Genomic DNA, 26,047 nt, shown 5'->3' with positions numbered 1-26,047 from the left:
ACCTTAAGACCCTTGTGGAATCAGACAGCAGGATTCTGCAGGTCGACCGGACCATTACGTGGATGTTTGGGATAGCAGCAGTTCATGGATGACCTTTTCTGGAGAAAAAAAAAAAAGTATTTGGAAACAATTTTTGTGTAAGCAGATATTCAGGAAGCTGGAGAACTTAATTGTTTAATTGATATGTTCTCCTTGTTTTAATCAAGAAGACAACACAGGAATTTCCTCTTTGTTTCAGTACCTGGGATTTATTTTTTTTTTTTAAAGACCATAAGATTGAATTGGTGATGTTGCATAGGCTCTGCACTCAGTGATTATTCAATTATTCCAAAATTAAGTAACTTTAAACTATAATGTGGATTTCAAAGGTGAATCATTCCTGGTAAGCTGCTTAAAGTTACATCACTTTGCTTATAGGAGAACAGGAAGAAAACCCCAAGTGGTTAATGTCTAAATCACATTGACTGATTATAGAAAATGTGGGCAATTCTGTTAAGACTAATAGCATACAGTGAATAAAAATATATAAAGCTTTTAAAATCCAAATACATGGATTATCCAAAATGGATTAATTTGAATCTCTGGTTTCCTCTAGATGATTCTGAATTTCTCTAGATGCAGACTAAAAGCAAAAAACTTGTATTATCAAACTGCCCATCCCTGCAGTAACAGTACCTCATAAAATCACTCACTGTTCCTTTTTTCCCCATGTGTTGTTGTGGTCTGCATCAGGGCTCATACAGTTGCAAGTTATTTGCAGTAGTTAATGTGGGAGTACTGAGTGCTTATGTTAGGTAGCAGTAAGCTTTCTTTATTATTATTTTTTAATTAATTAAAGGAATATATACCGGGCCCTTAAAATGACACTAAATTTTCAGGACTTGAAGAAAAAGATACATAGGGAGCAGAGCTGAACATCTGCTGTTGCAGCTGAGGTCAGCCTGATGGAGGAGAGGACTTCAGTTGTTCCATACCCGTGAAAAACGGGGCAGAAGGTCTTGTAACTATGTTCATATTAGCTTGAAAAGGACTTTCTGATTTGAACGTCAGTGTTAGTTGTTAGTGATGATCAAAACCAATTACATAAGCTGATTTTAGTGATGTAGATGCATATTGTAATCACATGATTTTCTTGAGAAGAAGCTCCTTTACTACATGGTTTTACATTATTACAGTATATTACATTATGTTCATGTTTTTCTTTGGAAGAAAGTTCCTGCGGAAAGGAAATGGGAACTAAACTTTGAAATCTAAAATAAGGACTAAACTGCTTTTCATTTACTTTTCTGCCCTTTGAGATGCCAGAAGTAATTTCCTCTTGAAGCTGACTTCCTTTCTGGAAATGATTTTCGTCTCCAACCATGTTGAGGCTCTTTTCTCATTCTTTCATACTGACTAACTTGCTTTTTTTTCCTCTGACTTGCTGCTGCATTTGAGTAGTACTTCTGGAGGTAAGTAATTACTTACAAACAGGTTTCTCTATAACTTTCTTTTTCAGTTCTTGTCTTCCCCCCACCCACCCACCCACCGCCCCTCCTTCCTGCCCAGTCAGTCTAGAAGGACAAACAAAGCACTATTGGTGTCCTCTGCAAGGGAGCACTGATAGGGGGCTGGCTGTAAATTGACGTGGCATGGAAAATCTCTGCTAGTTTCTAGCAGCTCTAACATCGCTGCAAAATCAAGCCTACTCATACTGAGTTTGTAGCTTGAAAACATTACAGGCTTACTGTTTATATATACGTACAAGAAAATGAATGGAAAGTACCCTCATCTTTTGATTTGGGAAGCAGACTTTTTCTGTATTTGGATTTACAGCTAATAGAAAACAAAATCAAAGGGAATTGATTACTTTTTTTTTACTTTTTTTTTTTTTTTGTGTGTGAGCAGCAGATCTCGTTGCTTCCCCCTCCTTTTCCTGCGATTTAATCATTTGCAGATCTTGCCATGGGGTGCGGACTGAGAAAGCTGGAAGACCCAGATGATAGCAGCCCTGGAAAAATTTTTTCTACATTGAAGAGACCACAAGTTGAAACAAAGACAGAATCTGCTTATGAATATGTATTGCTGGATTTTACATTAGAAGGTAATTTCTGTTATATCTGTTGTTATTCTGAAAACGTAAGGAATAGGATTTAACTTTGTTCTGTTTTGTCTGAGTTGTAGTAAAACTTACATACTTTTATCCAAGCTAGCCCAAATGTAAGACTTTTATTTTGAAACACAAATCATGACGAAGGTCTTCACTTAGATAAAATTACAATGGAAACTACTGAAGTATTTTTAACAACGAAACCGTCCAAATTACACAACTGTCCTTGTTAAGGAAGCTGGCTAAAAACTGTTAGAGATTTTCCTAGTTTCCTATGAGTCAGATACTGCTATCCTTACTCACTTCGAATAGCGATTGTCTGAATTTAGTGTGAGTGTTCAGAAAATACACTGTGCCTGAGCAAGGGTAACAGAATGCTGAATAACTGAATAGCAGTTTCTTAAAATGCGTTCAACTTCGGAAAACAGGCTGTCATTGTCCTCGTGACTTTGTGCAGAAGCAAGTCTATTTCTTAGCTGTGTAAGTAATAGTCTCTCTTATGCCCACCCCAGCCTTTCGGTGGATGTTTTAGTAAGAGTATTATAGTTGTTTTTTTCTTTTTTTTTCTTTTTTTTTTGCAAATGCTCTATTTATAGTTGCTGAATAGGCTTTTGAAATTGTGACCGAAGTGAGACAAAATTTGTATGCGTAGCTGGAGGCAGACAGTGCTCTGTGGGATACTTCCTTCCCGAGGGTGTCCCGTCTCTAACAGAGCAACTCCCTGTTCCAGAAAGTTGAAAACATAAACAAGCCCAGATGGCTGCCCTTGGAGAACAGACAGCTCAGTTTTGCAGTCACTTCGTGGTAACTTGGCATTTTACAAGAACTGAATCTACTGGAAAGTCTTGATAGCGAGGATTTAAAGTACATGTAATAGCTAGAGGCATTTGATAAAGGGAGAAAGTGTAAATGCATGTCTTGTTATGTGTTCAGGAACTTCCTTACAAACAAAACCTGGCCTCTGTTTAGTTTTCTTTTCAAATTAAAGGAATGCAGTCATATCAGTTATATTTTTATTTAAAATGTATGAGGCTGTTCACTGAAGAACTGTAAGAACGAACAGAAACAGCATTTTACAGAGTTACACTACTTGACAGCAAGTATGGCTCTTTATTTACACATAGTGACATGAGTTTCTCATTGGTTTATTCTTTTTGGAGAGACAAAACTTTGGGCAGGTAGTAGTGGTAACATACGGGAAATAAAGCTGGACCCCCTAATGTATATGTGAATTACCTATTAATCTACTAATAATAGAAAAAATAATAAAACTTACTTTTTGTGACTAAAGTGTGTTTGGTGTTCTTAAATAGTCTGTGTTCTAGAGAGTTTTGCTCTATTTTAAAGTAACAAGCTTCTGGAAATACTTCGTAAGGGGTCTGTTTTAAAGAAGGTTGTGGCTTTAAGAAAAATCATATTAAACAGTGTCAGTAAAGGTCCGTTTTTGCAGTATGTTAATAACCTATTGTTACAGCAGTGAAGATTCATTTCAAAAGTGCTTAGCTTCAGTGACGTACTGTGGAGTTATGAATGCTAAATAACATTGGCAGAGAGAAATTTTGAATGATTACCTGACTGGTTTTAGGCACTAACTGTAAGCAATTAGATTTAGTACATATCATTCTGTTGGATGGTTTTAGCTGCATGCACATAATTAACTTTTTTTTCATTTGAGGTCTCTGAAGAGGTAAGATCATGAATGAATACAGGCAAAAATGCTGTACACTGTCTTTCTTGGAGGCATTTCTGAACGTTGTTTGCTTGTGAAACATGGGGATTGGCTGAGATACTGTAGAAAATCTGTTGAACTACTTTTTTTTTTTTCTAACCCATTCAACTCATTCACATAGTTGCTTCTATTCAAGTATTCTTGGGCTAAATGAAGCTTAAGGAAGAGCCTATTATCATGTCAGACCAGTTAGTTTTCAGTATGCTGTGAAGTTGTATGTTATATCTTCATGGCACTCTGTTGACTTCCAGAGCAAGATCTTCCCCAGCATCTGAGATTGTTGTTCTGTTGAGTGACATACTGAATCTGGAACCAAGTAAAACAGAAAATCTTATCTGAATGTATTTAAGATCCTAGAGTAAGCTGTAGCCTGCATTCAGATAAAAGTACAGCAAGCATAAATGCATTATATTTCAGTTTAATATTCTGTATTCTCTGCTTCATCAGATTTATGATATATGGAGCTGAAATGGTCCTGCTAGGGAGACTTTCAGGAGTTCCTCATCTTTTTTCAAGTTGTGGTGCAGATAAGGTCAACTGTGCTCTTGTCTAAATCTGCTTGTTGGAGTCCACAAGCATCTTAACTAGTTATTAGCAGTATGTTTTACCTTGATTTGTTTCTTCTTGTTTACCCAAATATTCCCATCCCTACTACGTAAATGAGTTCTGAGTTCCATGGAGGTAACTTGTGCGAAAGAAGAATCACAGCCAAGAAGAATACAGCCAGGCTTGCATTTGCAGGGGTTCAGTGGACTCTGAAATGTAATTTTAAATGCTTGTCAAAGATAGGAAATACAATGGTTTCAGTCACGAGGCATATCTCACTTACAAAAACTTATTTTTGGAGATCAGTTTAAACATAAAGTAGGGATAGCATAAATATTCCTACTTAAGGAAAAAGCTTACAGCTTTTCCAGAACTCTCCTACTAGGGAGAGAAGGAATATTGATGCAAGCATATTGCATTTCAGCCCACTAAAATGACACGCTGTGAAGTTTTTGTCACTCTGAATAACAGTATGAATATGTATGGAGTAGCTGTTTTGTCATCATCTCCAAAGCTTACTATACAATTAGCCAGCTAGCTATAGTGGGACTTTTCAGTTAAGGCGATTGGAAAATCTCTGAAGTGATGATCATGTTGCATCCATACCTGATTTTTTGGCTTGTGTGTGCTGTAGAGCAGTTATTTCTTCAATAAATATTTAATGTCTCTGGGATTTATTCTGGGTAGAATTATGGGATAGAGGTGTTGTAGAGCAAAATATCATCCATCTGTTGAAGAGAGGTCTGTAATGTAGTGTGCTTAAAAAACAAGTGTAAATATTCCTATTGTAGTGAAGGTCCAACCGTGAGTTGTAAGGTAGCTCCAGAAAGTAAAACAACCCAGTGCTATGACTGAGAGTGGTAGAGTTTACGTTAATAGGTTGTTGGATAGCTATCAGCAATAAACTATCAATATATATGCTAATGCTGCTTTTTGATGGTGTGCAGTTCACTCTGTACACGATATTTTGGTTCTTGATAGCTTTTTTTGAGCTGCTAAAGGCTTTACAGTAAGAGTCAAAGTAGCAGTTTTATTTTTTTCTATTCTTTTTTCACTTTAATAAAAGTTTTTATGCAAAAGCATTATATTTGAATACTATAAATATTTTGTTGGGTTTTTTTGATGTTTTTGGGTTTTTTTGTTGATGTTTTGTGTTGTGTTTTTTTTTAATGTTGATTTTTGTTTTTTAAAGAATGCAAAGTTCTCTATAATGAGTATATATATCAGTACTATCCCCACTTTATACTTGGAAAACAGTACAGTGATTTAAGCTTTACAGAAAACATATCACTCAACCAGCAAAAATCTAATTAGAATAAAAGTGTTGGCAAAATAAATATTCATATATAGTAGGTTTATGATACTTTAAGCCAGTAGGGTAAGAAGATTTTGTGACCTGCTGTGTCTTTGGTAAACTCCTTAAATTTCTTGCTATTGCGCATGTATAGGATTGGCATGTAGATAAAGGAGGAGGTAAGAACATTAAGGAATACATTTACGAAGTGGTGAGTTTTGCAGAGAGAGGGACCTGTCAGAATATGAAAAGGGTGTGCATCACTTGCAGCAGAGGTAACTGACAGAGACCATCACATTCCAGATCCAGCTGCCTTGTTGTAAGAGGCCACATCTGTGAAGGATGAAATTGTTGATGTTGGCAAATACATGTATATGCTAGCAAAATTACTCTTAAGTTACTGTCTGTAACTTAATATTATTATTAATGTAAATTAATATGAACTAGTTGCTTAGTGGAGGCTCTGAGAGCATCTATAATTACAGTTGGAGTTGAGAGGAACAGGAAATGCTGATAGTCAGGCTCACTGTGGCAAAGCACGTAAACTACTACCAGTGCACAGTCTTCCCTTTTCTCTGTGCAAAAACTGTGGACCAGACCACAGACCACCCCCTAGTTTTTGCCAACTACTGTGTGGTACCTGGCTGTTACCTGTTGGTCAGAAATGCTTGCATACACCCAGAGGTATCCAGCTTAGAATTTAGTGATACCATTTAGCTTACTGTGATATGGATTTAAGTCTACTTGAGGACATAATTGTATATATTTTAAAATTTCAACCTACAATCCACAAATGACTTCTAAGGGATCCAAAAAATGTGTTTGAGGAAAACAAACCTGTTTTTCTAGAATTAATTTTGTGGAAGTTTACCTCTTGGTAAGGGTTAAAGTATGGTAGGGTTAAAGTATACTGCTGCAGTATGCTTAAGTCTTTGACTAGACGAAATAGTTGCTTAATATCCAGACCAATTGCGTGTTTAGATGTTGATGCAGTTCTTAAATTAGCTTGACAAAGCTAGGTCCAACAAAGTATTGCCAAATAGATTACAAATAGATCATATTGTCTCCTAAAAAACACGTGTTTCACCTAGTTGTATACTTCATAATCACAGTGAGTCTCTTTTTTCTTGTGCAAAGAGGACTTTACCTTGTTAATAAATGCCTTGGGATAGGTTTTGTGTGGTTTACATCAAAGGAACTCACTTCAAAGTGTCTGTACATACACAGTATAATGTGCTTCTCTTCTGTTTTTTCAATGCTTTTAGCTTCCTCAAGTCCTGAAGTTATCAAAATCAGTTCTGTGTTGGATATAACATCTAAGGTGGAAGAATATTACAACAAAGGATATGTTGTAGGAGCTATTCATCCTATTCTACTGCCAATTGGACATAGAAGGAATTTCCCTGCAAGTCATATGTATCGGGTGGTACTTTCAAGATTAAAATTAAGGTAACAGTGAAATAATTTAATTATATGGGCCCATTACTTAAGTTATTTTTAAGAGGGTTGCTCATCATGCATAGTTTATTAACTTAAAATAAATATCTCCAAGAATCAAGTAACTGTTCCTTATCTAGAAAGGTCACCAATTTAATAATGTTCTTTTAATTAACCCCAAGTACAAGATGAAACAAAACGCTAGGAGACTAATAAGCTGCATTTAATTCCCTCACATCTATCTTGTCTTGTTTTCAACATTTTTCTTTTCACTTTTTCCATAAGAGCACTACTCAGTTAAAGGTACCTGTAAAGTGTGAAATGCTCACAGTTCCTCAGAGAGAATCATTTAACCTTGTTACGAAGGAAGTACTCTGTGACTAGGGAGGCTGTACAAAAGCTTGTTTTTTTTCAGTGAGGAGAGAGTCAAGAGTTTGTTTTCATTCCAACTTCCATAATCTTGCTTGTTACTTCTGGTTTTGCTGCATTGTAATCACCATGTGATCATAAGGAAAATGTACAAAGAAATATTACAGTTAGCTCCTTTAACTGCAACGAAAACAACCTTTTTGTTCTTGAGTAACTAGAAAAATGGATTTCATGTTGTACTGAGAGGTGTGATGGTTCCCCTTCCACCTCAAGTCCTGGTGTGATGCACAGAGGTTTGTTCAGCTTCTCTGGGAAATCTCCAAGGATGTACTCCCTGCCACTCCTGCAGTTCTATCAAATGTAGTTCATTTGAGGGAGATTCTCCATCAGATGTTTTGACTAAACAAGCATTGCCCATGGTATGGCATTTGCTTCTCATACATCTTACCTTCATAAATTCACGTGAAGGCAAGGTGAATGTTGTCCATATGGACAGATGCTTAAAGAAAAAGGCAGAATACTTGCTTTCTGGAGCTGAGCTTTCTGAGAGCTGACACTGCCAGTGCTCAGCTCCCTCAACACGCCTAATCTCTGTAGATGTGGGATCCTTATGAAGTTGTCAGTTTAACTGGTAGGCCCTTAACAGGTGAAGGACAAGAACCAGCAGCCTTCTTCTGAAACCGCTGGCTGTAAGTACCTGACTGCATTTGCAGATGCCATATGTACATACCTCTGTTGGGTTTCCTGCAGGTGGATGCACCTTCTCCAGCAACTATCTTGAAAGTAACCTTTTTATATTCGAACATACTTAATTGATGTTTCACTCCAAAGCTTGAGTGAAAGAAACAGCAAAAAAATCCATACTACATTGATGATGTACAACAAATGTTATACGATCAACAACAGAACTTACTTTCAATAAAACATGATGAATGTTATTCTTTAAAATAGAAATTAAAGCTTGTAGGATTCTGAAATATAGGAGTGAAATAAACACTGTGTAACCCAAAGGGATTTGTAGTGCACTGTGTTTCTGGCATGTGCCTGCACTGTTTTTACATACAGTAGCTGTAACTCCACTTTAATTGCTAAAAATAAGCAGCAGTATATTAACAGTGTAAAAGTACCATTTCATTTCATAGCATAGTGCTTTTCTTGCAAAACTGGTACTTTGTTTTGTGCTTGCTTATCTGTACTTTTTGCATTTGGAAGTACGTTTTGGACACATTTGCTAGGAAGACAGTGTTGTTTTTTCAGTAAAGCTGAGTTTCAGAAGATGTTTGTAAACCATCTTGAAATGACATTTCTGTTAAATACTAACATTCTTATCCTGACATTTTAATACACAGCACACTCTACTTTACATAAAACATAATGAAGCACCAAAAAATGTTGAGTTTTAAATGGGGAAAAGCATTGCCAGGATTTAATTCATAACCTTTACACCAAAAGAAAAGAACTATATATGCCAGCATTTGCCCAAGTTAGCAGCAAACTACTGACAAAGACTGCTTTCTTTCTGTGTTCTAGCCAGAAGCATGCAGCACCCAGAGGACAAAGGCACCCCAGGCTGGTGATTGAGGAATGTCCTTTAACGCATGAAACACTGACAAATGAGGTAGTGAAAGAACTTTTAGAAAAGGTAATGGAATTTTGTGGTTGTTTGTTGTTGTTTGTTTGTTTTGATTTGGTTTCTTTTTAAACTTCTCTTCAGATATTTCTTTCTGCCATACATGTAGGCAGTTGTCAATGATTGGAGGCTTATGGTTCTGTTTAGATTTTTAACTTTGCTTTTGTTTTATAGAAGCTACCAAGTGCTTTCTGTGTGCAGAAAGAGTTCATTTTCTTCACTAATTGCTTTTTGGAATTTAGAATTTATTACTGAACCATGGAAGGTTTCGGGAGACTGATCACTTACAGCACTGGAAACAGAAGCAGGCCCAAATTTTCACTCAGTCTTCATAAAATGCTTGCTTGATAGCTTCTTCTAGAATTAGTGTTACAAAAAAAAATAAATAAATTATGATGTTCTGTGTTATGTTCAGTAGGAATAACATACATTAACATATCGATTTTCTAAGTAAATTTTTTTTCTTCTTCAAATTTAGTATATACAGTAATCGGTAATGGTAGTAAAATACTTCCTTGGCACAACTTCTGAAAATATTGTAAAGTTAAAGAAAAGTAAACTTCCACTGAAATACAAGCCCTAGTTCCAGTTTTTTTGTTTCACTTCCTCTACAAAATTGAAGACTTGCTGAAACAGGAAATTATTGTTATTGTAAGAGTTTGAGTGTTATCTTTTACATGAGTTGCGAAAGAAAAAAGCAGACAAAAAAGCATACTGGCAATTCTTAATGATCACTGAAATTGCCAGAGTTGTTTAAAGTTTCTAAAGATTTTTTTGAATTTTTCAGGTGTTCAAAACTGAAAATTGTGTTCCATTTATACCATGTGTGTATTGCCATGTTTGTTGTATAGTATACAAAACACTTAAAAGTATAAAACAAAGCAACAGCAAAAAAAAAAAAACAACACAAATTAAGCAATTAAGCAGTGATTCTGTCTTGCGAGAAAATCTGGAAAAGAAAAGCTACATGAAATGGATCTGATTTAAAAATATTCCTATTAAAATGTAAATTTACATTTTTATTAAGAAAATACATGTATATTTTCTTGAACCCTTAAGAATTTGTGGCATTGGGGGGGTCGTCAGTTATAGGACGTCTTTTTGCAGCTTCATATAATCATAATGATGGCTGAATTTTGATACATGGTAAAGTTACTGTTGTGCATGTGTAATGGTGATAAACAGTATCACTTCAGTCTGATGTGATGCTAAAAAAGCATTGTAGCACCACCAGTTATTTGAGTTAATCACTCTAAATAGTTTACATGGGTTAACTAGGTAGATAGAGATCCTTCCTTCTCTGCCCTTGCTAATTGAGTATTTCCCAGGTGATTCTGTGCTCTGGGCTGGGCTTTTTGTGTGTTCCTGGGAAGGCTTTGTTGCAGTGGGATCACCTTCATAGGTGGAAGTGCTTCTTATCCCAAGCAAAAATTTCCTTCCAAGAACAGATACATTCCACCGATTGCATATTCTCTGCAGTTGTATTTTAAGATTCCAGAAGAGGGGGAAAAAGAAACACTACTGGCTAAATCTAAGAGTTAGTAATCATACTAGGAATCACACTTTTAGAGGAATGATATTCCTCTAACCATCCTCTAACCAATCTACCGTGAAATTTCTGGAAACATTCCTCCACCAGTATACTGTCTGTCACTGTGATGTAGTAAGTGAAATACTTTGGGTTTGTCCTAGTTGAAGGAATTTATGTACACTGAAGTCATTAACAGTGTTGGCCACCCTTCTTGGCCTGAGCCCAAAGACATGCTAGAAGGCTTCTGTTTACTTTAAAAACACAGCCATACAGCCAACATATATAGACAAGCTACACTTCCATAGTACTGTGTCCTTGGGTGTCCTTGAAAATCAGCAAATTAGTAAACAGAACATGCATTTTAGATGTTTTGGGGAAAAAAAAAAGTTGCACACTATCTTAAAACCACTTTACAGATAAATTTGTGTTTTATATGCAGGTTAATGAAGCAGCTAAACGAGGAAAGAAGTTTGTGGGCTTTGTAACACAACATTTTCCTCAACCTAAAGCCTGTAATGGAACAAGCACAGATGGAAATGCAGAGCTGGAATCAACACTGGGCAGAAGACACAGGGAACCCAGAAGAAGAATTTCTGATGAAGACTACAAAAACTGGAATGAAAGGTCACTGTGTGGTCACTCATCTGAGAGTGGGAATGAAGAGGAAATGCAAGCAGAGAGTGGACTGTTACAGGATGCAGATTTCCAGTTTGGAAAAGAAGTCAGTTCTGTTAAGCCACAAGAAGGAGACGGTAATGAATTCTGTTTGTTTATTGCAGAAATAAGATATGTTCTTGAGTTGTTTTAAGAAGCAGTAGGAAAAAAATAACAGAACAGCATATTCTGTCATCAAGTACCGGTTTTGGAAGATGCATCTTCCTTAAGTGCATGTGTACTTCCAAAAAAGTCACCACTGAGGAACCAGAAGAATTATGTACCTTCTGCTTTATATATCTGAACTATGATGATGATGATGATAATAATAATAATAATAATAAAGGTGTTATTCTGGTTTTAAATGTGGTGCAAACAGGTAACTTTTTGCTTGATATGTGTTGTAAGCATATAGCAAGAAAAATGTGATACAGAAACCAAAGACACTGTTTTTTACCCACTCCTAATATTGAACCATAAATTTGTAAGGGATATCCAAGCATATGCTGTAATGAAACCAGTTGTCCTGTGTGTTTTAAAGCTGACAACAAAGGGATCCCCTTCTGTTTAGAAACGTAATTTTGTGTGCTTCTAGCCAACTCACATCACATACAGCAAACAAATCCATTAATAATGGATTCTTTCTGGTTAACATGCCTTCAAGAAGTATTCTGAAAGAGATCACTAAACTAATGCATTGACCATGTAATCAGAGAGGATAATGGTTCCAAAATGAATTTACACTAGAGAAAATGAAGCATTGGAAAGCTGCTTACTTAGGAAGGGAAAGTATAATTGAAAGATGTTGGTGCTGTGGTAGAAGACTTAGTTGTACAAGAATCTGTAAGGTAAATCGTGTGGTCTTCACAAGTTACTGCCTGAAACAATGATTCCTGATACTGAAGCATTAAGCCCTTCACATTTACTAGGAAGAAAAGGTGAAAAGGAAGAAGTAACCTAACGGCATGAGAACTAATGCATTATAGGAACTAAAGCATTACAGTATAGAAAGCAAGGCAGCATGAAATTTTCATTTAAGATTGAATTTTGATACAATAGGGTCTTCTGTGATGTTCCAGACATGTTTTAATTGCTCTCGAAAGCAACCTCTTCACTTTCTTGTTAAAGAGTTAAGCACCTCTCTAGTTGGTAGACTGTCAGGATAATGACTCTATGCACTGAGATAATCAATGTCCCTCTTATTTATAACACTTGAATTAAAGCAGTTCTTTTCCAACATGCTGGGCTGTTAGAGCACAATCTGTTAAACCTTAACTCTTTCCTTGCAGCTTGAGGCTTGCTATACATAGTAGAACATAGATCCTGTAAGGAAAAAGGAGAAAACCCACAGTTGAGTTTTGGTTCGTGCATGCAAGTGTAACCAGGTGGATTACCAACCAGTGCAGCCCCTAGATGCAGAGTTCTCAGGAAATTCTAAACTTCTAAAAGTTTTGGCAGGAATATACCTGTCCTCTCTACTACTAGTCAATAAAGTTATTGGAAGTTTTAAGACAAATTTTCTGAAAATGTAAACACCTTTCTTTGTAAATGTTGTGTTTAACCATCCTTTTAAAAAATACTGATAGGAATTTTCAAAAATTTTTATTAATAGGAAAATCAAGCTTTACCAAGATAAACACGTTAATGGTAGCGCCTCCACCTGTAGAGGTGACAAAATGTATAGGAAGAAAAGTCATCTCATAGTGATGGAGTTCAGTAATTTGTCCTGAATTTACTCTCTTATTTCAGATGCCTTATGTGTTATTATCCACTCCAAAAGGTTTCTTGTAGAAATTGATTAAAACTACTTAAAGTCCAAATAATGCTTTGAAAATCTTTCTCTATTTCTGGAGCTTGGAGAGACTAGTGTCTTAACTGGGATCATCTAAACCAAGTTCGTCTGTTTTGGCAATGTGAATACTTCTGCTTTCTAGAGGTTTGTGTCGATTTAGGCTGCTCAGAAGTTGTAGACATAATCACAGGGAATTTTTTTGCAATTGCTTTGTTATTTCCCTACAACAGTGACCCAGATATGACTGTACTTATATCATGTGCTTCCTTTTTAAAATACATTTATTTAGCTAAGACTTCCTAACTCATCACCAGTGAATACCTAACATACTATGGATTTCTGAATTTACTTTTTTTGAATATTTGACTTTTTGTAACATCACTGTATTAATGGCTGGTTGTGAGAAGCATCTGTGAATATGCAGATCTTGTTTGTTTTGCATACACTCATACTCTCGTCAGTTACTGTGTGGTAAACCCCAGTATGGAGCTGATTATACTGGTACTTAAATCATCTGCAAAAAAGAATGAGTAAAAAGGCTATACAAGGCATTCATCATATTTAAAAATTTAGAAAAATGTTTTTAATCTTCAGTTAGTCATTGTGAATATTTGTAGTCAAAACTTTCATGAGTGACAGAAATATAGCCTATTTCCACTGGGTTTTCTCTTGAATCTACTATATTTTCCCCTATGCAAAACCCGCCTAACTAGAAGGTGGTCCAGCAACAACCCAACTACAGTATGTTCAGAGTTCTGTTGTGTACTATAGCTTACCCTCCTCACAGCTCATCCTGTTGTTTGTTTTTTTGTTTGTTTTGTTTGTTTTTTTCTGGTGTTGAGGGCTCTAGGTACGTACAGTTGCATAAGGAAGCTGATACTTAACTGATACTTAAAAATACAAAAGCAGGCTGAAATAAGAAGATAATATTTTTGAGAGCTCTGTCTTCCAGAGGCTCATTTTTCTTCTTTTTTTTTCTTTTCTTTTCTCAGACAAGCTGTATACAGTCTTCAATGTTTTTGATGATGACTCTACCTGCTGGACCTATCATGAGGGCATCTTGTCCGTGAAAGTAACAAGAAAGGGACCAGTTATTAGTACACTGGAAGCAGACTGGCTAGAACTAACTACATTTTATTATAAACAAGGATTGTCCTTAACAGATTCTTTTGTACACTGGGAAACTTCTAAAGGTGAGCACTATCCCGCAATATCTGGAAGCTTTTACTTATTCATGTGGATCTATTTTTTGCATGTTGGTCTTTTGCATGTTGGTGTGAAGGGCAGTTTGTAAATGTGTTCAGATAGTCTTTGTAAATTTGTAGAATTTCCTTCCCTGAAAAGGAAATACTGTTGTTTTTTGTGCAGTTGCAGCTCTGAATAATTGCAATTTCTGCCTTTTTAATCAAATCTGGGATTTTCAAAGCATGAAAGGAGTGTAGCATTATAATGAAATAAACCTTTTGCGTTAGTTCTGTTTTCTTTTTCTCTTTTTAAAGGGAAAAGATAATGGAAAAATTATTAGATGCATTTCAGTTGTGTTCTGCTGCTTCTCACTCTAGACACTGTGCTGTGCTTGGAATATTTCTAATGAGACAAAAAAGCGCCTTCTGTTCTTCTTGTGCTTACTGCACCATTAAGATTTAAGCAAAGTAAGACTTTCCACACTTCCTCCTTTCTTCAGTTCTCTGCTAGGCTTAAAATTCTTACCAAAACCCTGAGTTTAATTAATTTGATTGTTTATCCTGAAGTTTCAGATCCGTCATCTTTCTATAGGTGGTTCTGGTTGGATTTGGAGACATACACTAAGTAGAGAAATCTGCTTTTGCTCTTACCCTTAACTGTAGGCAGATTCTCCAGCATTTTTTCATGAAGGTGGGAGAGGGAAGTGTTCCCCGGTCCCTCCTGCTTCTTGCTCTCTTCTGCAGGAGCCTACAAGCTCAGTTAGCATGCTAAAATTGTTAGAACCACAGAGCTTCAGGCTACAGGATTTCTCCTCAGATTCCTAAATTGTCTTGTTCCTTCTGCCAGTTTCAATTTGATCACAGTTTTTCCCTGAAGGGAACCTCCTAGCTCTTTCAGAACTCCTATGTGATCAAGAGATTCGTGCTTCCTTTTTCTGATGTTCTGATTAAAAATAATAATGCAATCAGCATTCACTTTGCAAGGCTTGGGTTAGTGAAGGGCTGAATTAAAAAAAAAAAAAAAAGTTTAACTTCTAAAGATTTTATGTTTAAATATGTGTTCTTCAAAAATCGAACCCTGACAAAATAAGAGCTTGATTTTATATATGTATGCGTGTATGTGTGTGTATTTATTTATTTTTTTTTCGGTAACTTAGCCTTGAATGTTAATTATATTTCTGTAGCTCAGCAACAAAGTAAATTTAGTAATTTGCCAGAATCTGTGAAGGAACACAAGTGCATCGACATCATTATATTTCTATCAAGTTGAATTTGTCAGTTATTCTCTCTCAAATTGCATATTTTTTTGCACGTAAACCGTTGAATGGCACAGTTTGTATTGGCCATCTATTTTTCTTGAACTATAATTCCTATCTATTGAAGTCAGTGGAAGAACAAAGATTCCTTTGGGGGAGGAGAGGTGAGAAATCTGACTGCTGGTTTTCAATAGTTTTTTTTAGAGCTGGAAAATAACTCTTTGGAGATACATTACAATTCACCAAGGGGTTTTTCAGCAGCTGTTGAAATGAATCTTTGCAGCTGTTGTCCAAAAACAGTTTTTGCAATCTTTCCGTTCCCCTGTTGCTGTCTGCTTTTTTTCTGTGTGCATAACTGTCCCAGCTTTAATACCCAGGTTATGACTGACTTAGGGATTTCATGCGGCCACTTTGCAGCAGTTGCTGCTTCTTCAGCCCCACGTGGCTGGGATGTATTTCAGTGACACACATGGGTGTGATGCTGCTGAATTCTGCTGGAAGTATTCAAAGGCACAACCCTCTACATGGATGGCATTCTGTAGCTGATCAAGTGTCTGTAACCGCAGTGTAAGATTACTTTAGCTGCTGAGTTCATAAGCTAAAATATTTTTTCATGAGATAACACTGAAGAGTTTTATAACCAGGTAAAAACTGGGCTTTTTAGGGGAAAAAAAAAGTGTTTAAACTTTTGCACTCATCACCAGAATTGCACTTCTTGTATGTTTGCATGTGCATCCAATTGTCACCTTCATCTTAGTTTTTAAGTTTGCTTTTAGTTTGCAAGGTATCTACAGCAGCAGTTGTCCTTCTATATTGATGTAGTGAAATGAGCAAGTTTTAGATAATGTTTTAATATAACTGAAAACAATGGATGCAGGTAAAGCAGCTGCAGAAATTTTAATTTTGTTTGGATGTTGTATGGAGTAAAGAGAATTATGTTGCTAAGATGATCAAAATGCAATTCCCAATTTAAGGCAGGTACAAATTCGAAAGAATTAATTCATTTTTAATTCTCAATGACAACTGAAACAGAAGGGAGTCATACAAGTAATCCAGGTAAGTTCTTTTTTAGCTCCATTTGGGTCTAAGGTAGCGTTGCTTCTGTTTGTTGCTACCTTGCAGGTTCTCATAATCATAGAAGTACTTAAGATTGATGGGAGTGCTGTGATGACACTTCTGCTTTTTCTATTTAGCTTTATCTGCCAGGCAGTGTCTTTTTTTTTTATTATTTAAATAATATTAACAAGGATAAACCAGATGTTATTTTGACATAAGTTTCGACTTAACCATTTGTCTCAAAAGCCACTTAGTGGAGGTGCCTTGCTTCAATAATGCATTAAAATTTAGAGTTATATTATCATGATTTTAAAAAAAAAAAAATCTAGCATGTTAAACGTGTTACTGGTTGATGATTATAAGTATCTGCCTGAACACTGAAGACAGGTTCAAATTCATTAATTAATGAGATTGAGAATTTATGAACTGTTAGGAACTCTGCAGGTGTTCATGTTTGTGCCTGAAGCCATCTATTCAGTATCTGCACTGTATTTGCATATATTCTAGAAATAAAATAACATGTTCAGTAGCTTTACAAAAGCATAGGATATAGATACGTAAGTATCTAAATAATCATAGCTCAATGTAAGTAAGTTTCCTATATGCAATATAGGAAAAATAAAGATAATATGAATAAATGCTCAGTGTCTTACAGTACATTAACAAGCATATTGGTAAAACAAGTAAAACAACAACAACAAAACAGGACTTCCTGTTTGACTTGGAAAACTTCCATGCTGGTCTGGTCCAATTTTAAAGCCAGACCAGTTGTATTACATAGCTTTATTTTGCTAGACACCTTTTAAGCTTATTTCTGCCACTGAAGCTGTGGCAAATAGTCATCTCTTTACGTATTTGTGCAATATTGGAGAGGATTTAAACCTGATATTTTGAGGAATGCATAATTTTTCGGTTTAAATTTAGTTTAATTGTTTAGGATAGCTAGTTGGCAAGGTAGGACTGCACAAAAGGCTTCCTTATTGCACTTAGGAGAAGAGACAGAAAATGAATTAATACTTCATGCACTGCTTTAGTTTGGGCTAACTGGATACTGTTAGACTTCCACAAGTCAGGGAGGTATTCTCTGAAATGTCCTTCACATCAGGAATCTTCCTACAATCACTTCTCTTTCAAGCTTTTCCTTTGGCCATTTATGTATTTATTTAAGTAACTGTAGCAAGACTTTACACTTCATGCTTCATTTATCTTTACAGTCTCTCCCACCACACCAAAAGCCACATTTATTGTTAGGCATACAGTATTGGAGTTGAATAAAGAGGTTTTGTGCCTGTTTGCTGCAGGGGATATGTTGAATATGGGAAACGTGAACTCAGAGTTTCTTTAGAGAAAATGAAACAGTTCATAGCTCAATTTGTATTGAAAAGGGGGTTTTGAATAATAAATTGACTTGCATGCTTCGTGAAATTGTAATTAGATGCAGAAAGAACTTGGAGTTCCATTGCTGTCTTAGTTCCATTTCATTTGAAGGACTCTTCAGTGGGAAAATATAAGCCCACGTGTAAGCCCATATCTCAGTAAGATACTGACCTAAAAACTTGCATTTTAGCTTATGTTTGTCTTTGTTTGCAGGTGATTATTTGCCCAAATCTTTAGAAGGAATATTTATCTACGAAGAAGAAGGTGCTGGGGTTCCAGGTTCTAACAGGAAAGGAAATGATGCAATAGTAGTTGAACAATGGACAGTTATTGAGGTAAATTGGTAATTATTTAGCAACACAATTTCCTACTTCTAGCTTGCTTTGTTTGTTTCTGTAGAATGACTGTACCAGTATTTAATAAACATTTCAGGATGATTTCTTTAAGCCACCTGAATAAACTAAACTAGCCTTGAATCATACAAATGAGGTCAGGCCTGTGCCCATTAGTCATATGCATAAAAGAAATACACTGCAGAAGTACTGGCTTGACGCTCATAAATGTTCATATTCAGACCAAAACAGACCTAATTTCAGCAAGTGCAGCTCCACTGACAATGTACTGAAATATTCTTAAATAAAGGGGAAGTCAAACTTGGAATTAGAACAGAAAGCTGATACTGTATGAGTTAAGTAGAGTTTTCAGATGTATGTTCTTAGTAAAAATTTTACTTTTAAATATCAAAAGACTTATTTTTTTTAGTAAAGTTACATATGAATTAGTGGCAATCATTAGTGGAGGATGCTATGGACTTACTTTTAAAATTCTCAGCAATAAATACATTTATTTATGTGAACAGACATGGCACAAGACTAAAGCCTAAAAATAAATAAATAAAAGTACAAGTAGGCCTATAGCTAGGTGAGATGCTTGTTACTCAGATTGGACGTAAAAACCTTAATATATCAATTGAGAAATCATCACTGCTGTTTTAAAAACTTGTGTTTTAGGAGCTGATTTAGCAACATGACAAATTTAACAAGATAGATGTGCTTTGAGTGTCATACTGAATCAGGACTCGTATCTAAAGTTAATATTCTTCTGTTTATCTAATCTGTTGTCTTGAACTTTTCAAATTGCTTTCAGTTTGAAATAGGGAATCCCTTTTCACACCAAATACAAATTATCATGTTATAACTAAGAAAGAAGAGGGGTTGTAATTTATGTGTAAAAATGCAAATAAACCCTGTACAGAGTGTCTTTACTACTTTTTATAATTATTAATGTAGGGGTGTGAAATTAAAACAGATTACGGACCTTTATTGCACACACTGGCTGAGTTTGGATGGCTCCTGACCTGTGTCCTGCCTACACCTATTGTACGACATGACAGGTATGCAAACAGCAGGATGCAGCATTTTGCTGTGTCTTCACAGTTGCACATCTTAGTGAATTACCAAGTGATTTTGTCACAAGACAGTCATGCACTGTTTATTGCAAATTGAGGAGGAGAATTTGCTAATCCAGCAAGTTACGATCTAATCCAGCTGTTTCTCTTCTTTAATGTAGATATTGTTTCAGTTTACATATAGTAATGAACTATTGGATTTCAGTTCTCATATTTTCTTGCTTTAGTATTTCGTTGGATGTCTTGGGGGAAATACCTGTATATGTAAGAAGAGCTAAATAGTAGACCTAGATCCCATATAATGTTTCAGAATTTCTTTTTAATGGAAAATGTACCGTGCTTTTATTCAGAGTACCTGCCATAAAAAATGGCAAATGTATCACTGAATTAAGCTTACACAGTTTTGTTTTGTTTTGTTTTCAATTCTGCTTCCATCAGATTAAGATTGCTGAAGTTCAGGGAAAAAATGTACTGAGGCATAGCTTAGAGCTCATGAAAACAATGGAAAAGCTGGGTGACTTTAGTAATCTTTGGATCTAGACCTCACTGTATTAAATCAAGACAGCATAAAAAGGACATGAATGCAAGTTTCTAAGAGAACTGCTACAAGAAAACGGAATTTTGTTTGAGTGATTTGACATAATTAAATTAACTCACCCATGTAAGAAGGAGGTTTTAATGGTCAGAAAATAGCGGTCCTCTTTATCTGTGTTTTGTTGTTACTGTTTTTTGGTTTTGTGGTTTTGTTTTGTTTTGTTTTGTTTTTAATCAACTGTTTACAAGCTAAGACAGTAGAAGTTGAGGTAAAGCATCTAGCATGTTTTCCTATTTTTAATGATTTCTCTGTTTTGTTTTCTTCTGAAACGTACGAAATTCTGAACTTACTGTGCAAAGCTCCTGCTCCATCAAGAAGTATTTCTCAGAACACAAAACAAAACGTCTATCCTTCAATTCTTTTTTTAAATTCTTAATCTACATGTGTTATCTTTGAACTTGGTGACTTCGTAGGGTATGTGAACTGCTGAGCCTGGTTTTCATAAACAGATGAAACTTTTGGTCAGATCTTAAAGATTGAGAAGTAGCCTTTCAGAATCAGATCAACTTTTTGGAAGGGCGTGAGTGAACAGTCGGATAGGAAGGTTCTAGTACGCCTTGTGTGCTGAAGGTCATAGGATGAGAGAGGTTTAAACCCCTAACCTTTGCTATCACACAAGCAGTGTACCTGTACCCATCCCCAAGAGGTTGGACAGAAGGGGTAAAACTGTCCTGAGCAGCCATGTTAGCTCAGCCTGGGCTTGCTGCAGGCAGCAGATGCTATTTTACACCTGGTAGACTGCAGAGCAAAAGCAGGGCTGCTTAGAAGAAGCTAAGTGCTATTAAAAAATAATAATAATAGTAGAAAAAAATGCAGTATGAAGTGATAATGGATTCAATAGACAGGGTCTGTTTCTTGAGTTACTGAGAAGGTGATGCACCAGCAAGACATTGAGGTTATGCTAGGTGTCTGAAATAGCTTTGGTTTCCAGATGTGAGACAACCAGCCCACTGCTAGATGCAAAACGGGATTGTATTCTGGCCAAACATGAAGTTGGATTCACTTCATATTAACACTGGAATGACTGATGAATACAAAGCATTTGTTTTCTGATTTAAATAGTTGTGTAGGTGTGTGCATGAATTGTCTGATAGTTGTTGTCAGGAAGGTATCTCACAGTCCACATTAGAAGAAATATGGTAAATCACATTTTGAGCGTGCATGTAGTATGTCTAATATACAGTTATTCAGATTTCGTTTTAGAAGTAAATAAATAAAAGTTCATTAACAGAATTCCTAGTTGGGAATTAAGAATTCTTAAAAGACTCTAAAGAAGTGTTTCTGTCCTGACAGCCTGCATAGTGATTGATAAATACTATTATTAGACATCAATATTGGCATTTGAAAAAGAGAAAGAAATTCCTACATGGTTACTGTGTGTCTGATAGGAAAGATGCTAGTACTGTGGTGGTAGATGATCTTAGGAATTCAAGTTAAATGCTGGATAAAGATACTTCATGCTGCCCACCAGCAGTCCTTTTCCCAGACGGGGAACTCTGACCTCAGAACTCAGCCTGAATTTAACAGGTTTCAGAAATACTGAACAAATAAACAATTGGGCAAATTCATGTTTTCATGTTTGTTTGTTTTTTAAATGCAAAATATATAATGAAAATTCTATTTAAGAATAAAAAATGTTAGCAAGGCAGCCTGCTCCCCATTTTTATTTCCCTCCATTTTATGTCTTATTCTCTGCCTTAGTCTATTCCTAATTTTTTGCAAAACTTTCCTCATCTCAGATCTTCTACAATTTGTTCCTGGCCATTAAGCCTACTGTTCATCTGTAGACAAAAGGTGTGACCACAAGCTAGTAAGGTCTGGAGTGTGACAGGATGGTCACACACAGAGTGTTTCTCTATCTCCCTTCTTTTTTTTTTTCTTTTTTAAATATAGGTTGGATTTGAAACAGAATGTAAAAATGGCAGGCTGTAAAGCCTGCTCCTGTGTGGTTTTGATGTTGCTGTTATTTGAAGTTTATATTATTTTTACAGATGTTCCTCTCCATAAAATAATGTCGTGTTGCACAGAGTGTCATGCCACATGCTAGCTGAATGTCATGGATGCCCATTTCAGGCACGGGCAGCAGCCTGTAAGCCTGTTTTGTCCTTTAGCTCCTACCTCAAGGGCTAAATCGTGCAGGATACAGGAAGCATTTCCTCAAGAAATGTGATCTTTGTTGTTACAAGTAGAGCAGTAGTAGAGAGCACGCAGAGTTGCATTTTGTGCAGTGTTGTTTGAAAGATAAGGACCTTTTGGGGTGTTTTTTTGTTAACAAAGTAGAAAACCCACAGAAGTTCGTAGTCTTCTGTCAGTGATTGTTTTTCCAGGCATACAGGAGAACAGAGCATGAAAAAAATGGATGTGATGCAATGTTTGTATCCATCTCTTGGATATCATCCCTATCTTGGATATTTAAATATGGTTAGCAGTCATTAAAGTATTTTTTGACCAAGAAAGAATGTAAGGAAGAGCCACAATAGTACTAGTGACCTCATTCACTAGAGCCTCCTGCATGATATACAGCTGTAACATACAGTGAAATGTTTTCTTGACAGGAATTTGACAATAATTATGCCAAGTTCAGAAGCTGTATATCAAGGATAAGATGAATAGCCCTTTTAGAAGTTAAATTTAGTGAGTAGGGGGAAAAAAAACATGTTAGAAATTATTTTGTTGGTAATTTAGTGCTACTGGAGTTATCAAAATAATGTTATTGTGAATTTCTGGAATTCCGTACATGTTTGTGGTCTAAAGTTAGAATTCTTTACTGGTTTTGTTTGGAATGGAGCAGTTGTGTCAAGTCCTGTGGGAGCCTTCTTGTCCCACATTGGTACATGCCTCAGAACTGAAAGTCTAAATGCAATGCAACTGCAAAGGAGTGCGAAACTTCATTTTGGGGAAATGCAAATAAACCAAATAGAGTAAAAGAACTTATTATAGCTTTTCTTCATTTGTTCAAGAAACACTGTCTAACCTTAGTTGATTCGTACATAGAAAGTGTATGCACGAAAAAAAATAAAAACAGATGTAAAAATCATAGCTATTGGCAGGCCTGAGTAGCTTCCAGTTGGATGATTGTTCTTAGAGATTTATTTAATATATGCATACACGAAGAGGACGGACTTATTGCCAATTCAGCATAAGCAGACAAGCAAATAGCTGGTGTTTTAACAAAAGAGTCTCTGTTGCTCCTCATCCCTCTTACAAGAAGAGACAGGAAAAAGGCTCCAGCAGCCGTACTTCGCAGTGACCTTTATTTCCCCTCACTGATTGCTGTAGTCCCTGAAAATCGGCAGGACGGACTGTCTGCAAGCACCGGAAAGCAAGCAGGCAAATACAGTGCAAAAACATTGACTTTGTGGTTATTAGTTTATCATCACAAACAACTTCATCTACGTTTGCAAAATGCCCTGGCTTACAAGGCGAAGTGGAAGTGTGGAAATGAGAGGGAAGCTATGGAGTGGCTTACTCTAAGCGTTTTTTTCTCATTTAAATTCTGTGGAAATCCCACTGTCATTGAGTTCTTTGTGAATTAAGCTCATAGCTGCTTTGTCGTGTGCAGCATTTTAATAAGGTGAGACTTAGAAAATTGTTAATTTACTGATTGTCTACTCACCAGTGTGTCCTTTCTCCATTCTAGTAGAATTTGTACAAGCTGAAGCTTAATGTTTGTTTCTTTTTTTTTTTTTTTTTTTTTTTTGCTGCAGGAATGCAGACACAGTTACAAAATAGAGCATAGGCAATTCCCCATGACAGGCATTCTGCGCAACCTTCTCACTTGAAAGAGAGATTTCCCAGTTGATATTACCAAAATAGGCATAAATGAGGCAGGGGAAGATAACTGGCAATGTGGATTAAGTTTGCAGGATTGCTGATTTCCTTTTCATCACGTAAAAGTGTAACATATGTATTATTTTTTTTCAATTAATGGAAATAAGGAAGGTAGGGACTCCCAGAGGAGAAAACATGTTAAGTTAAAGAAACTAACCTCCTCATTTCCCTGTCTTCCCCAAAGGCTGCAGTTTAGGATAGTTCTCTTCTCTCATCCAAGGAAGGTATGCAAAGACATGCCTTGACCTTAGTTCAGCAGGGTTGAGAGGAAGGTTGTGATGGGCCAAGCACCATCACAAAGTCATCATAATTGACTATTGATCAGGTACAGCTGGGAATAGTGCTGTTCTGTGTATGTTCTCAGAGCTTACTTTGAGGCACTCTACTAGGGTAGGCTGTTAATAAATTCTTTCTGATCCCCTAGCAATGGTTTTAGTCCCTGATTTTTCTTGGAGTGAGTCCCTAATATAAAAAAAAACAAATTCATACTATCAGTCCTAGCCCTGGCATAAAATATGTATCAGTTATATCAACCTTATGTGTGTGGTTGCTGAGATTGTGACTTACCGTACTGAAGTACGATCAGACATTATTTTACTACTTCCTTCCAGAGCGTTAAGCATAAAAATACAGTTTTATTGTTGATAGAGGAATAGGTGGAATCATGACTTCTTGAAGTGGGCTCACTGTGTGGTAATCACTACAAGTCTGTTTTAAGTCATTGAAGTTTTGTGGTGCTATTTATTTATCTTACTCATACATTTGTAGTTGCTTTCGTGCTAAAGTGTTTCAGTGTATTTCCTTTATGCATGTTAAGAGCTCGTTGAATACTGCACAGAAGTAGAGTAGGGAGAGAAGAAGAAGTTACCAAAACGTAGTTCTGGTATGTGGAAGAGCACAGAATTTTTTTTAAACCCTCCCATCCCAGAGCTCTGATCTCACAATTCTTGCATGCATTTAGTCCGTACAGAGTCTTGCTTTGTAAGTCACATGCGGTCAATTTGCTGGCCTGTATTTTTGATGGAAAGGTATTGAAAACAAATATCTAAAATCTTAAAGACGTTGTAAAGGACAATTCTTTTTCTATTAACCAGTAGTAAAAGAATGCAACATTTTTGAGACATGAATACCTGAGTTGTTTTTGATGAACTTTTTCAACAGAAAACCCACAACTGAAGTTCTTTTTTTGCTCTCTTACTTCTTTCTTCTCTTGTCCATCCCATGTACAAAACCACCTGTGTCATTTATCTCATTGTGGATGTACTGGTTAAACTGAGCTGAGACCTTTTGTCCAGAGGTAGTGAAAAGGCAAGCTTATCCCACTGTCTTAGTTAGATGTTACGTTAAAACCAGAAAACAATTTTACTGCTAACTAAGAGTCTTACTTCACAAATTTCCTGTCTCAAAGATACTGAGATACTTGTTGAAGCTGTTTATCTTCTGAAATTGAGGCTGTTTGCTGTGGTGTTACTAGATAGTTGCATGTTGTTGTATATCTATCAGTGCAAATAGATGAAAAAAATACTCTTTAATGTTTAATTTCAGATGTTGCGAAGGTGTGGTCTTTCATTAAAAGTAGGAGCTTTGGTACTTAAGCTTTCAAGCACAGTCCTGTCAAGTTACTCCAATCATACTACTAAAAATGTTTTGTTCTGTATTTGTTTACATGTGCAACACCTTAACCTAGCTGTGTGCTTCTGTTTGTTTTATTATTATTATTATTACAAACCAGTTTATGAATTAAAACACCAGCAAATGCTTGATAATCTATCCTCTTCTGACTCATACACACACAATTTACAGTTGACTATGAAAGGCGTGAATGTTACAGGAATGTTATTGCCTTGAAATATTCAAAGGATTTTCCTTAAATTTTAGTGAAGGAAACCTGGCCACAAAGCAAGTTGTTTTTCTTCAGAGACCTGTTATTTGGAATTCTGCTGTCCAGACGCCAGAGGTGAGTAATGTGTTGATTTAAAAAAAAAAAAAAAAAAAATTAGTATTTCACACTATAGTTACATACAGAAACAGATTTCAAAATTAATGGGAAAAGAGTGGCAGAAACAGGTTTTGCTTGAAAAAATCTGTTTAAGTTTGTGTCACATTTTTGCAGCTGCATTTGCAAGTTGGATTTATTATTTTTTTTAACTCAGCTATATGGCTCTTAGACTAAGCTGTAGAGAACAGAAGTGTAGGTATGCTAAAAGCCTGTTACTTTAAGAATCCTGTTCTAAGAAACAACTGTTTCTCAGGTGGATGAAGTTGGCTA

The 26,047-nt window shown here is 36.0% G+C and overlaps 1 protein-coding gene across 4 annotated transcripts in view; it reads left to right on the top strand.

Moving 5' to 3' along the window:
* The first annotated feature begins 1,264 nt into the window (after positions 1–1,264).
* RFTN2 (raftlin family member 2) overlaps positions 1,265–26,047 on the top strand; it is a 29,000-nt gene continuing 4,217 nt past the window's right edge. Inside the window, exons 1-9 of one of the 4 annotated variants that reach the window (XM_005021882.6) lie at positions 1,265–1,451; positions 1,888–2,083; positions 6,924–7,107; positions 8,995–9,106; positions 11,065–11,377; positions 14,064–14,264; positions 18,158–18,279; positions 19,234–19,337; positions 25,657–25,735. In XM_005021882.6, coding sequence (XP_005021939.3) covers positions 1,945–2,083; positions 6,924–7,107; positions 8,995–9,106; positions 11,065–11,377; positions 14,064–14,264; positions 18,158–18,279; positions 19,234–19,337; positions 25,657–25,735 — 1,254 coding nt within the window. In that variant the 5' untranslated portion in view covers positions 1,265–1,451; positions 1,888–1,944. Of the gene's footprint in view, positions 1,452–1,559; positions 2,084–2,810; positions 2,894–6,923; positions 7,108–8,994; positions 9,107–11,064; positions 11,378–14,063; positions 14,265–18,157; positions 18,280–19,233; positions 19,338–25,656; positions 25,736–26,047 lie in introns of those variants that run through there. The other 3 variants (XM_021274004.4, XM_021274006.4, XM_072040596.1) reach the window with 3 other exon arrangements.

Source organism: Anas platyrhynchos, chromosome 7 (assembly GCF_047663525.1).
Source record: "Anas platyrhynchos isolate ZD024472 breed Pekin duck chromosome 7, IASCAAS_PekinDuck_T2T, whole genome shotgun sequence".
Classification (NCBI taxonomy): domain Eukaryota; kingdom Metazoa; phylum Chordata; class Aves; order Anseriformes; family Anatidae; genus Anas; species Anas platyrhynchos.
This window is presented reverse-complemented; position numbering and strand designations above follow the sequence as displayed.